The sequence below is a fragment of the Heterodontus francisci genome, chromosome 47 (assembly GCF_036365525.1).
Source record: "Heterodontus francisci isolate sHetFra1 chromosome 47, sHetFra1.hap1, whole genome shotgun sequence".
NCBI lineage: Eukaryota > Metazoa > Chordata > Chondrichthyes > Heterodontiformes > Heterodontidae > Heterodontus > Heterodontus francisci.
The window spans coordinates 509,541-523,040 of record NC_090417.1 but is presented as its reverse complement, the minus strand read 5'-3'; the positions used below and the strand labels follow the sequence as shown (position 1 = coordinate 523,040).

At 47.9% G+C, this 13,500-nt stretch overlaps 1 protein-coding gene across 4 annotated transcripts; it reads left to right on the top strand.

Moving 5' to 3' along the window:
• The first annotated feature begins 1,660 nt into the window (after positions 1-1,660).
• On the top strand, positions 1,661-12,864 carry tmem150aa (transmembrane protein 150Aa). Of its 4 annotated transcripts, XR_010971156.1 has the most exons (8): positions 1,662-1,861; positions 2,307-2,354; positions 3,909-3,995; positions 4,856-4,923; positions 5,373-5,500; positions 6,907-7,084; positions 9,832-10,180; positions 12,662-12,864. XR_010971156.1 is itself a non-coding variant. In XM_068023438.1 (7 exons), the coding sequence occupies exons 1-7, from the start codon at positions 1,797-1,799 to the stop codon at positions 9,074-9,076; spliced, it is 681 nt and encodes a 226-aa protein (XP_067879539.1). In that variant the 5' UTR covers positions 1,661-1,796; the 3' UTR covers positions 9,077-9,922. The 4 variants fall into 4 exon arrangements, 3 of the variants coding, with proteins under 3 accessions (XP_067879539.1, XP_067879538.1, XP_067879537.1); XM_068023438.1 differs by lacking the exon at positions 12,662-12,864 and having other exon boundaries at positions 1,661-1,861; positions 6,907-7,130; positions 9,016-9,922; XM_068023436.1 differs by having other exon boundaries at positions 9,832-12,864.
• The last annotated feature ends 636 nt before the right edge of the window (positions 12,865-13,500 follow it).

Below are 13,500 nucleotides of genomic sequence, written 5' to 3'. Positions count from 1 at the left end.
TCCAGCACTTTCTGTTTTTATTTCAGTGATGATGAACGATTGTTTTTCAGACTGAAGTATACAGCAGTGTAGGGGTCAGGGGTCAGTATTGGAACTATTACTCTTTTGATATAAATTAATGATCTGGACTTATGCAGATGAAACAAAAAGCGGAAATGTTGTAAACAGTACAGTAACTGATTAAGGAGGGAATCGGCAGACTGTCAAAAATGGGCACAGAGAGCAGATTAGTGTGAGGTGATTCATTTTGGTAGGTGAGCATATGGGTTTCTTTTTTTTAAAAAAAAGCAAGGAGAAACAAAATACTGCAGATGCTGGATATCTGAAATTTAAAAACTGAAAATGCTGGAAATACGCAATAGGTCAGGCAGCATCTGTGGAGCGAGAAACAGTTCACAGGTCAATGGCCTTGCAACACAACTGCAAAAAGTCAGGTCTTAGGTTTCAAGCGATTACAGAGGCAAGGTAAGGGGGCTCTGAGGGTGAAAGGCAGGAGTGATTACTTGACAAAAGGGTTGTTGGGGCAAGACAAAAGGAGATGGTAATGGGGCAAGTTAAGAAATGGAAGATGTGTCTAGAGGAGGAGTAAAAGGAACTAGCAGACTCATTCCTTGTCTGAAAAGATGGAGAGGTTATGACCTGAACTCAATGTTGAGTCCAAAAGGCTGAAATGCCTAACCTAAAGATGAAGTGCAGATATTTGAGCTTCATTGCAAGTGTAGTTATACAAAACGGTTATAAAACACTGGCTAAGCCTCAGAAGGAATATTTACGTAGAGTTCTGGGCACCACACTTTGGGAAGGATGTCAAAGCCTGAGGGAGGGTGCAGAAGAGATTTACCAGAATGGTCCAGGGATGAGGGACTTCAGTTATGTGGAGAGACTTGAGTCGTTCTCCTTAGAGCATGAAAGGTTAAGAGGAGATTTGATAGAGGCGTTTCAAAATCACGAAAGGTTTCGATAGAGTAAATAATGACAAACCGTTTCCAGCGGCGGAAGGGTTGGACACAGATTTAAAAGTGATTGGCTAAAGATCCAGAATGGAGACGAGGGAATAGAAATGACACAGTTGTGAATTGTGACCTGGAATGCTTTGCCCGAAAGGCTGGTGGGGGCAGATCTCAGTGGTAACTTGTGAAAGAGAACCGGGCAAAATACTTGAAGGGAAAATCTTTACCGGGGGGGAAAGACAGGGGAGTGGGGCTCAGGTGAGTCACTCTTGCAGAGAGCTGGCAGGGACATGATGGGCCGAATGGCCTCCTCCTGTGCGAAAGCCATTCGATAAAGAGCAGGATTAATTGGATAGCTCTCCCTGTGCTGCATTATTTTATCATTCTATGATATATTGCACATGCTCCAACCTGCAGCATGACAAATGCACTTTGCCAGGCTGAGGATTCAGTCCCAGCTAAAAGCACTCAGGGACCCCTGCTGCTGCACCTCCCCCAGGGCGTCGCGCTCCCTGAGTGGCTGGAAGGCCCCGTCACTCACATGACGTCAGTGCCCGCCGCCGCTGAGCTCGCCGGGAGTTGTAGTCTTTCCCGCAGGCGGCACACATGCGCAGAGAAGGCAGGGCCGGCGATGAGCGGGTCGTGTGTGAGTGGAGTGGAGCCGGGCTGTGGAGTGGAGTGAGGCCGGGGCTTGAGTGGGGTGGGGTGGGGTGGGGTGGGGAGGGGAGGGGGGGTGTGACCGTCTCACCCTCGGTGATAGTCTGTGTGTTTGTGAGGGAGCAGGAGGGCGGCCGGGCCTGGCTCTTCTCCCGTCCTCCCCTCTGCTCCCGGGCTGCGGGCTTCCCGATGACTGCGTGGGTCATCCTCCCCGTCAGCCTGTCCGCCTTCTGCATCGCCGGCATATGGATCGTGTGAGTACCGTCTTCGCTCTTTGTCTTCAGCCTCCCGTCGTTTTCCCACCGGATCTTCCTTCTGTCGCCGCTGTTTGCCCCCTCACCGCCGGCTTCACAGCCTGCCTGCCAACTGCGCCTGCTCCCGCCCGGCTGACCGCCAACTGCGCCTGCTCCCTCGGCCGGTCGCCGGCCCCCCCCCCGGGAACTGCGCCTGCTCCCTCGGCCGGTCGCCGGCTGACAGTACCTGCCACCCCAGACTTGAAGCAGGTCTCATTCCCCCAGAACACACACTCCCATTCCCAGGGTTGCTCATCAGATCAATTGCAACTTCGTTCCTCTGGCACTGACGATGAGTTTAATTCTTAACAGGAATTGACACTGATGTTCTGAATAAGTGACCCGCAAACATTCCTCCCCATTGCAGACCCTGCTTGTATTCTAACTGGGTCTTTCATTCTTCCAGATATGCTATGGCAGTGATGAACCATCATGTGTGCCCTGTTGAGAACTGGTACAGTATTTACGATTTATTCACTCCTTCCTGTCGCACACATTTCATTCTTGCCTGGTTCGATTCCAGGCACTTGGGCGGCTCAGTGGCGCAGTGGTTAGCACCGCAGCCTCACAGCTCCAGCGACCCGGGTTCGATTCTGGGCACTGCCTGTGCAGAGTTTGCAAGTTCTCCCTGTGACCGCGTGGGTTTCCTCCGGGTGCTCCGGTTTCCTCCCACCGCCAAAGACTTGCAGGTGATAGGTAAATTGGCTGTTGTAAATTGCCCCTAGTGTCGGGAGGTGGGAGGGAATATGGGATCACTGTAGGGTTAGTATAAATGGGTGGTTGTTGGTCGGCACAGACTCGGTGGGCCGAAGGGCCTGTTTCAGTGCTGTATCTCTAAATAAGTAAAAATAAATAAAATTGTCGCCACAGCAGCAGTTAACACGGTGTCTCTGCCACTGGGCTAGAGAAGGTTAAAGAGTCAGCTCGGGATGCCAGTTCCAGGGGAAAATGTGTCGACATCTGCCGAGGATGGGAGCTGGGTAAACATCCTCTGAGAACTGTGTAAACTTTTAGTTCTGGTGAAATGGTAACCCACAGCAAAATAAGTCATCCTCGTTCCCGAGGGACTGGCTGAAAAGAGAAGAATCGTGGCTTGTGGGAAAGCACTTTGCAAAGCAATGCTCTTATAGCCCACCTCACAGGTTGACAAGAGTGTTGGGTCATATGAGTTAATAGTGATCAGTGTCCCCGACATTGAAATCACTCTGTTCTCAGCCTCCGATGTTTAAATGTTAAATTAGCGACAAATAAGCCTCAAGGAACATCTTTTGAATGTTATCCACCTGAGTGGGTTGGCAGCTGCAGCCAGACACGTGACTTGTATGTATACATCGTTGTGTGTGCCTGTGTGTACCCGATTGTGTGTGTGTGTGTTTTTACATCTCTCCCACCTTGATAATGTGTGTTTGCAGGTTATTTGACCGGAGGAGGGGCGGGGGTGGAGTATTACAACAAGCCTGTTCCTGTTTAAGCCTGTCGTCATTGCATGCCTCCACCAAACATCACCTGGAGTTAGGATCCTAGGCTGATTTCACCGCCTTGCCCCCACCTCCTCATTTCCGAGCCCAGGGCTGCTGAGACCAGCTGTATCACCCCCTGCAGCCGCTTGGCACAGAGATCAAATCTTCTGGTTTATCTGGTCCAGTTACTCTTGGCTAAGTGTCGGAGATGTTAGCTATTCAGCCTGTACGAACTGCACACCTCGGATAACTTGTCCGTGCAGGCATGTATGAGCTGAACTGATGACTGGTGATGAATCCCTGCCCACATTCATGTGTCGTATTTATTGTTTGCTGGTCGGCCTGACAGTGTGTGAGTAGAATTCATTAACAAGGGGCTCCTGTGACTGACCCTGTGATCTTTGGGCACTTAACAGCCCACACACGTTCAGGTTAGTTTCCATGCCCTTGAAAATTAAAGAACACCAATTTCCAAATGAATACGTTTGGAATCTAGCTTCCTGCTGACAAGCCTTTTCTTTTTACCACCTCCTCCCACTGCCCTCAAGGTTATATAACGATTCCTGCTCTGAGGAAACCGCGAAGCATGGCTACCCGCAACGCTGCTGCACTGTTCAGCATATCCCTCTGGTCAGGTAGGAGAAATGGGCTGGTTATCATCAATTTCATCCGTTCTTTTTCAGTGAGGGAACTGGGATGAGTCACCCTGCCTAACTTTTCTTTGTGAGGCTGATTAATCTGCCATGTATTTTCAGCGCGTCCCGCTTTGCACCATCTTTTTTTTGGCTTTAATTTCTGATTTCCAACTTTCCTGATTTTGATGTTTATCTTTACCGTTTGCGCTTGGTTAGTTTTAATCTCAGAAGGGTTTGGGTTATTTACTCCGCAGACTCAGTGAACCCTCTCCGATGCCTCATTCCTCAGGGCAATGCCTTGACCAATCAGAGCCAAGCTGCCTGGTTTAAATTTCAGACAAAGCTTGGCAGTCACCTGTCAGTCACCGTAAACTGCTGGCATTCGCCGCGGGAACGGCCTCTACCCAATCAGAATCCACTTGCCAGCCAATCAGCACGCTCTTCTCAAAGAGTACAAATTTGTTGCTGTCCCTTGCATTGGTATTCTTGCGGATTGTCCTGATGAGTGCAAGACGAATAGCTGCGACAAAATGTCTCTGTTTTCAGCAATGCTCAAGTTCTGTACCATCAAAACGGCCATTTTCACAATATGTGCACAGTAACCTGTGAGGTCTAACCAAGGCTTTGTACAAGCTGAACATCACTCCTCTTTTCAATTCCATTCCTCCATTTTACTTTTTTAATCTTTTGACTTTATTAATCCATGTGGCCCAGTGGTACTCAAACCTAATCTCGGCTGTGTAAAACCGGGGTGTGAGTAGGCTGCAGCACCTAGGGATCTGTAACCCCACCAGCGGAGAATATTGCGAGCCATTATCGAATCGCGCCTCTCACTAACTGCTTTTCTATTTTCTTGACAGTAAATGTGGCTCGTACCCTCCTGAAAGCTGTCTCTTCAGTTTAATCGGCAACGTGGGTGCTTTTATGGGTGAGTCATCCACTTGTTCATTACTGGGAGCAGCTACTGGACTTGCAGGTTTACTGCACAAACAGGCTTAAACCTTTATTGCTTCCATTCTGAGTCAGTTACTCCTGTCACTTCCTTGTTTCAGTGGAAAAACAGTTATTCTGCAGAAGGGGCAGCATTGCCTCAACCATTGTTGTGGTCGATTTGGGTGCTTGCATTCACCGTCCAATGACATGAAAAGAATGGGCACTGGGATAAGGCATCGAGAGCATTCATAAATCTACCTCAGCATTTGCCTCTGTCCAGTGCAGGAGCAATAAAATGTTGCTGGCTTTGGTAGCACTGCTATGAGAGATTTTTTTTGTCCACGGCCCATAATGTTGCTTCTCGTGATTTTTAGGACCTGTCCAGCAAAGGAAATGCTCCTAACTGCTCACTAATGGTTGGCTGTGTTTCTTGTGTCCATCCAGTGGTGGTGATCTGTGTTCTTCGCTATGGTCAGATTTTGGAGAGGTGCCGACCAATTTGGATCAACACAGGAGCCCTGGTTACTGGCTGCATTAACGCGGTCGGTCTGATCATGGTTGGAAATTTCCAAGTAAGGCTCCATTCCTTTTCCCCTTTTCACTGACTGCTTGTTTGTTTGTGCGGGACCGGCAGCCGGAGCTTCCAGCTGATGTGTTGAAGCCCACTTTGGGCTGTAACGACAGTGTCAGGAAAATGCAAACACTTCAGCTTCCCTCCCGCCTCTGTGTTTAACCCTGGCCCAAAACCTAAACTTGGAAGGTGACGGGCACTGCCATGGAGTGGTGCCAAGTGATCGTTTTCTGTTTGGAGCAAGGCTGGCAGGCGGCCAATGTGGTTGGGTGAGATCAGGTGTGGGCATGTTTACAACACTGCAGTGCCCAAATGTTATTCATACCCACTCGTGTTATCTTCCATTGCTGTGGTCTGTCGTTACATAAACTGCACATCTGCCTTCTATCTAATTAGGGGAATGATATACCTGCGATAACTATCTCGGCTCGAATGGGAGTCTTTTGATTTTCTTTCTCTCATTTTCAACCCTTTCTCCTTGTTGAGGTATGGGTTCATGGGGTACCATCCACGAGCTGCCCAAGGCAAAGCTAGGTGGGAATATCAGCTGTGAGGAGGGCACAAAGAGGCTGCAAAGAGAGATAGACAGGTTAAGTGAGCGCACAGAAACTGAACTGAACCAACCAAATAAATACCGTGGCTACAAGAGCAGGTCAGAGGCTCGGAATTCTGCGGTGAGTAACTCACCACCTGACTCCCCAAAGCCTGTCCACAAGGCACAGATCAGGAGTGTGATGGAATACTCTCCGCTTGCCTGGATGGGTGCAACTCCAACAACACTCGAAGCTCGACACCATCCAGGACAAAGCAGCCCGCTTGATTGGCACCCCGTCTACAAACATCCACTCCCTCCACCACCAACGCACAGTGGCAGCAGTGTGTACCATCGACAAGATGCACTGCGGCAATGCACCAAGGCTCCTTAGACAGCACCTTCCAAACCCGCGACCTCTACCACCTAGAAGGAAAAGGGCAGCAGAAGCATGGGAACACCACCGCCTGCAAGCTCCCCTCCAAGTCACACACCATCCTGACTTGGAACTATATCGCCGTTCCTTCACTGTCGCTGGGTCAAAATCCTGGAACTCCCTCCCGAACAGCACTGTGGGTGTACCGACAACACATGGACTGCAGCGGTTCAAGAAGGCAGCTCACCACCACCTTCTCAAGGGCAATTAGGGATGGGCAATAAATGCTGGCCTGGCCAGCGACGCCCACATCCCATGAACGAATATATTTTAAAAAACAAGGCAGCAGATGGAGTACAATGTGGGGAAGTGCGAAGCTATTCACTTTGGTGGTAAGAATCGAAAGAACCTTTTTTTTAAAAAAAAAGACGTAAAACTTTTAAATGTTGATGTTCAGAATGACTTGACCATGCACTAAGATTGATTCCTGTTTCTCCAGGTTGACCATGTTAAAATCCTGCATTACATCGGTGCTGGAATAGCTTTTCCTGCAGGAATGGTCTTTATCTGTCTCCAGTGCATCCTGACGTACAAAGTCGCAACATCACTTCAGGATCACTGGCTAGGCCACATCAGGGTCATCCTCACTGTACTGGCCTTAATTTCTCTCGTCCTCAGTATCCTTGCCCAAGCTTGCACCAAGAGGAGCAGTCAAGGCTGCCGGTGAGTTTAGGATGTCACTTGATGTATTGTTGGCTGTTTGGGAACTTACCTATCATTGAGGTACAGCTAGAGTTGTCGTCACTTAGAGCTCCGTCCTAGTGTTCTTGGACCCCGTAACCATATCGTGCCCTCCCACCCAGTTCAGTGCAGCACCAGCACACTCTGTTTACAGATAACTCTTATTGAACTGCCAAACCTGTGCCGCACTGCACGTTGTCCTTCATTTATATAGCGCCTTTCACACCCTCGGGCGTCTCAAAGCGCTTTACGGCCCAATGTTGTCACTGTTGTAATTTAGGAAACAGGGCCCTGGCTGAACCGCCCCCTTGCTCTTACAGAAGATCATTTTTAATGAGATCTTTGTCACTAGACTGGTAATCCAGAGTCCAGGCTAATGCTCTGGGTACATGAGTTCAAATCTCACCATGCCAGAAGGTGAAATTTGAATTCAGTTCATAAAATCTGGAATTATAAAGCTAATCCAATGGTGGCCACGAAACCATTGTCGATTGCTGGAAAAACCCATCTGGTTCGCTTTCGGGAAGGAAATCTGCCAGCCTTACCTGGTCTGGCCGACATGTGGCTCCAAACCCACAGCAATGTGGCTGACTCTTAAAATATGCCCTCTGAAATGGCCTTGCCTATCAGGCGCTGGTGGTTGATCCTGTCTGCAGCCAGCTTGGCCAATGTTGTATCAGTTGGTATAACCACAGACGTGGTTACCATAACCGGTGGCCCCTCAATCTCAACGGTGACTTGAAGTGTCCGTCACACAATACTGTTTTAATGGGGGGGGTGGGGGGGGGGGTGAAATTCCCCTACCTAACAGTCGAGTGAAGTGGTCCAGCATTTCCCCCAGCCTGAAATGCTGCAGGACTATTTATTTATAGTGGAGAAGATCTGGCAACTGCAGAGAAAATGATTAATGCAGATCTCTGCACAAGAAAATGATTGTCGCCGTCAGGGCTGGGTGCTGCAGGAGAACTCTCGCCTTATAAGGATATGCAGAGGAGCAGAGTGATTTCAGCATCTCTCCCTTTGCAGGTTATTTTAAAGCTACACGACCTGGGTTTTTAAAATAACCTATTTGTGTCACATTTTCAAACACTTAACTAGGGTGCTGGAGAGAGAGAGAGGAGCTGCACTATTTTAATGCTGAAGATTAAAATATTCTGTAATCTGAATAAATTGTGATGGTGATATCTTGGCCTACTTGTGTTCACCGAGGATAGAAGCCATCTATCAGTATTAACTGTGTTACTTACTTCTCTTATTTAGTGTAATAGCAATAGATAAGAATAGATAGATGAGGCGGCGCAGTGGTTAGCACCGCAGCCTCACAGCTCCAGCGACCCGGGTTCAGTTCTGGGTACTGCCTGTGTGGAGTTTGCAAGTTCTCCCTGTGACCGCGTGGGTTTCCTCCGGGTGCTCTGGTTTCCTCCCATGTGCCAAAGACTTGCAGGTTGATAGGTAAATTGGCCATTGTAAATTGCCCCCAGTGTAGGTAGGTGATAGGAGAATTGAGGGAAGGTGGGGATGTGAGAGGGATTAATGTAGGATTAGTATAAGTGGGTGGTTGTTGGTTGGCACAGACTCGGTGGGCCGAAGGGCCTGTTTCAGTGCTGTATCTCTCTCTCTGGCTCTAAGAGAAAAGAAAAGACGGTATTAATTGTCAGTAGCTGCTGAGATCAGCAACTCTGGGCTATTGATGTCTTTCCCATTTGATAACCCTGAGTGGAGGTGTTCGGGAGTGTGATTGCACAGTGTGCTAAGAATTGGCACAATGCACGTCAGTACAGTGACGTTACTGAATATAATATCAAAAGATAGATGTATTGGTCTAGCCCACAATGTCCTCACTCCCAATATCCGCATTCCACCACAGGGCATGTAACATCCCAACTGCTATCTCAGCTGAGGCCTCCAAACTCGACACAGACTGCTGATCATAGGAAAGAAGCAAACAAACTGAATTGGACCTTCTTCATTCTCTGGGCTGCTCCCTGGATAAACTGAGGAAGCAAGGATGCCATTTTCTAAGCATGAGTAAGAGGAGTGCAGCATCAAGGGAGTGTCAAAGTTGGGAATTTGGTGAGCGTGGGAAGTCGGTGAGGGGGAGGAGGAGCTGCTTTTTGCCTGCACCACCTGTAGTGGTTTGTGTAAGTTCTGGGCACCACAGCTTAAGAAGGATAGATTGGCCTTTGGGTTGCCCAGATCACCATGAGTTATATTACAAAGTGAGATTACACAAACCAGGATTATATTCCCTCGAATTTAGAAGGTTGAGTGGTGATTTGATCCAAGCTTTCAAGATATTAAGGGAAGCGAAAGGGTAGATAGAGACGGTGGAGTACTGGTAATGGTCGCTGAACTAGTAATCCAGATGCCCAGGCTAATGCCCTGGGGAACATGGGTTCAAATCCCACCCTGACAGCTGGTGGAATTTAAATTCAGTTAATAAATTTTTAAAAATCTGGAATTGAAAGCTAGTCTCAGTCACGATTGCCGTAAAAACCCATCTGGTCCAAATGTGCTTCAGGGAAGGAAATCTGCCGTCCTTACCTGGTCTGGCCTACATGTGACTCCAGACCCCACCGCAACGTGAAGAGAGGGGCAGAGCATGAGGAAATAATTACAGCTTGCTTTCTTTGTGTGCGCACTCCTTTCTTTCCGAGCAATTTCCTTAAAAAGCCGTAACCAGGTGGCATCTTCTTTATTCACGAGAGCTCTCTGTTCCAACACGCGGCTGCCATTTGCGAGTGGATATTTACTGTCGACGTTCTGGTCTTTTACGGGACATTCTCCTTCGACTTTGCCTCCATTACCAACGAGACGGTGCTGGCCCTTCTGAGGAGGGGGAGCAGCAAGGCTTCGAAATCTCCGGGACGCGGCGGCGCGTCTCACCACTTGAGCAGTAACCCCGAGAGCGTCGCCATGATTTAACTGGAGCTGCTGCGGAACGGGCTGAACCTCCACTGAAACTGAACAGGTCACGAGCATCTTTCAGGAGCAGGACTGATGAACAGTGCATGAAGCCAAGGCTGAAGCAAGTAGGTAGATAGCACTGCCAGTTATTCACTTATTTTTGTCAAGTGATACTTAGGTTTACGTTTCAAAAGAAGTAGGTTGGGATTGTACGGTTTTCAAAGTTTTACTCAGGAGATTTTAGTTTCTGTCAACTCACGTTTGTGGGCGAGGTCACTTTTTTTGTTAATCCCTCCAACCCAGGAGTGGAATTTTAAAAAGGAAAATCCCCCGCCGTGAGCACTCATCTGCTTGCCTCTGCAAAACAAAAAAAAATAAGGGGGCTGTTCGGGGGGGACACTTGTGAAAGAAACCAGAAACTGACCTCTTCCAGTCAGCTTTTTGATCAGAATTGCCAGCTGGCTTCCCTTTTGAAGCCCGGTAACTGGGCTTGAAATGGGACGGGAGGTTACTGGTCACTGCCATTTCGCAGAGGCCCCTCAGACTTCTATAGCTAGCATTTCAGACACTATTAATAAGCTAGGAGATACACTACACATTGAAACACTAGGGGAAACCCGTGCCGATTTCTGACCTCTCACCTCGAGGTGCGAGATCATGTTGGGGAAATTGGAGGTGGATTTGATATTATCTGTTTTATGCTTTTTATTTTATTTTATACGTCCAAGAGAAATGTACCCCCACCGTCTCTTTGATAAGGGTCCTGCCTAAAGGAACTGGTGAGCAGGCACTCTCCGGCGTCCTCGAAATCATCGGAGGAGGCCCTTCGGCCTCGTGCCAGCCCTCACGGTGGGCGAGTTGCGTGAGGGAATCCTCTCGGAGCATGGGAGCAGGAGGATTCTGTTGCTGGGGGTGGTTTGGGGGGGGGGGGGGGTGTTGGGGAAAAGGTTACATTGCGCCGATCCGCCCTCGTCTCAACACGAATCAAGAAATGTCATCGCAGTGTCCTTAGAAGCTGAGATGGGACAGCGGTGCAGATTCCCCAAATGATGTGCGCCATAGTTTGCTTCGTAGAATGCAGTGTAAAGATTTGTGCATGGATTGTATCTGCTTTGAGGTGCCCATGTTGTAGCCATTGTACTTCGGAGCACATGCAGGTGCCCCTCACCCCTTTCAGGCTGAAGGGTCTGCGGGCTGCCTGAAACTACCTAGATTCAGTAACAGCTCAAATGCTACGAAAAGCTGGAAACTCGGAGGGAGGAAAAAAAAACACAATAATAGAGTAGCAACGACGGAGTTTGTGGGGGGCTGACTTTGCCAAATTGAGGTTAGACCCTTAGTCCGACGGTATATCATGCGTCCGACATATGATTCACACTCGCCCACACCCTGCATTATTGCCGAGATGCCAGAGGCAGGAATTTATGAACTGCTTGCTGTGTTGGAGATGGTCTAATTCCTTACTGAGGTGTTGCCTCTTTTCTGTCGATGCACAAGGACACAGCATGGCCATTAATCTCTAGAGGCATTCACCTATGGGATCCTGTACGCCAGCAAGGCTTATACATTTGTAATATTAATTTTTCATGAAACGCAGTCTGCCTCCACCCACAAAATCCAGCTTGTAAAATGCCCTTCTGCATCGACTTTTGAGCTCATTTTTGCTTCCGCCATCCCCTTTTACCTTAAATATAAATTTTGAATAAATAACAAAATCAGGTTGGATTCTATCAAGGTGTCACATCAGAACTGCTGGATGGTGACAAATCTAGCAGAAGTTGACAGAACTAGGTGGGGAGGCGGTGGTGGAGTGGTATTGTCACTGGGCCAGTAACCCAGAGATGTAGGTTCAAATCCCACCACAGCAGAAGGTGGAATTTGAATTCAATTAATAAATCGGGAATTAAAAAGCTAGTCTAATGATGGCCGTGAAACCCATTGTTGTAAAAAAAACCCATCTGATTCACGAAAGGAAATCTGCTGTCCTTACCTGGTCTGGCCTGCCTAGCAAGCCACTCAGTTGTAACTAAACACTAGCACTGTGGGTGTAACTACCCCACGTGGACTGCAGCAGTTCAAGAAGGCAGCTCACCACCTTCTCAAGGGCTATTAGGGATGGGCAGCGAACGAATAAAAAAAAAGTCAGGGTTTTAAACGCCATGAAAAGTAAATTTGCTCAATTGAGATTAAAATGAAAGCCGTTCACGATGGGCTTACTTTGAAGAGAACGCCTGGAGACTTTCATCTGTTCAAGGAATGTTAAACAGAAGGGAAACTACAGAGTGATGCGGTTGATGTACTCCTGGCTACCTCAGGGCAATCTATGTCCCCAGCCATCACAGCTACTTTTTAAAAAAATATATTAACTTTCGATATTAGGTCAAGGCTCAGAACAACTGTGAGTTGTGTTTTTAGTTAATTTATTTTGAAAAAGGGAAATATTTGACACTAAGATTTTTAACGAGTGTTTTTAATTCTCCTGGAAATACACAGCAGGGTCCGGCAGCATCTGTGGCGACAGAGAAAAACAGGGTGACCGTGTGAGTTATGCTAAAAAAAAAAAATCACACAACCTGAAACGTTAACCTCTGTTTCTCTCTCCACAGATGCTGCCTGACCTGCTGAGTATTGGCAGCATTTTCTGTTTTTGTTTCGGATTTCCAGCAGCCCCAGCATTTTGCTTTTGTTCTTAATTCTTCTGACGTCGTGCTTAAAGGGGGCCTTGTATTTTCATCAGAAGAAATTGTTCCTGTGTCAGAGCCTGAGCTGCAAATTTAAACCATGTATCAGGAATTTAGTTTTTTTTTAATAAACGTATTTTTAAATATTGTAGTTCCTTTCTTTGTCTGCTCTTCCGATGAACTCTTTGCACTCACAAGCCGCCTTCAGGAAAAGTCCAGCTAGCACCATCGCTGTGGGCAGCTATGGTCAGTATTCCACTAAAACCTGCGGCAGAACCCAAAGGAGCTAACAGCGTGACGGAGGGTAAGTATTGCGGGACGGATCGAACGTTGGGAACCGGGTTTAGGAAGTGTGAGATTTTAAAGTTTTAAACCTGAAAACTCATTTTATTTCTGATACGTTTATGTTTAGTAGCTTAATAAATAGACACAATGGCAGGTCCCATTGAATGCACACCCTAGGCCACGTGGGAACTCCAGGACGCTTCTCGTGTCCTTGACAACCGCAAATGCAGGACGTTCTGGGGGAGTGGGGCATGTACAGGCCAGGGAGGTTCATTAGTGCCGTGGGAGAGGGTTTAAACAAACTTGGCAGGACTTGGGCACCAGGATGTAGCATGAGAAAGGAGAAATAAGGTGCGCAGAGATTTGGAAGGGACAAAGAGTGCTAGAGTAAGAAATAGTAAGGTATTGGGTGGGATCAGACTGAGAAAATACGAGAGGGTCTAAGATAGGTTTGCAGTGTGTAAATGCACAAAGCATGG

Bases quoted from the DNA above. Each gene is read 5' to 3' on its own strand.
- tmem150aa (XM_068023436.1), top strand. From the start codon at position 1,797: ATGACTGCGTGGGTCATCCTCCCCGTCAGCCTGTCCGCCTTCTGCATC. The intron at 2,355-3,908 runs GTACAGTATTTA...ACTGCCCTCAAG, and splicing joins GTGTGCCCTGTTGAGAACTG to GTTATATAACGATTCCTGCT. The intron at 7,085-9,831 runs GTATCCTTGCCC...AGCCGTAACCAG, and splicing joins CTTAATTTCTCTCGTCCTCA to GTGGCATCTTCTTTATTCAC.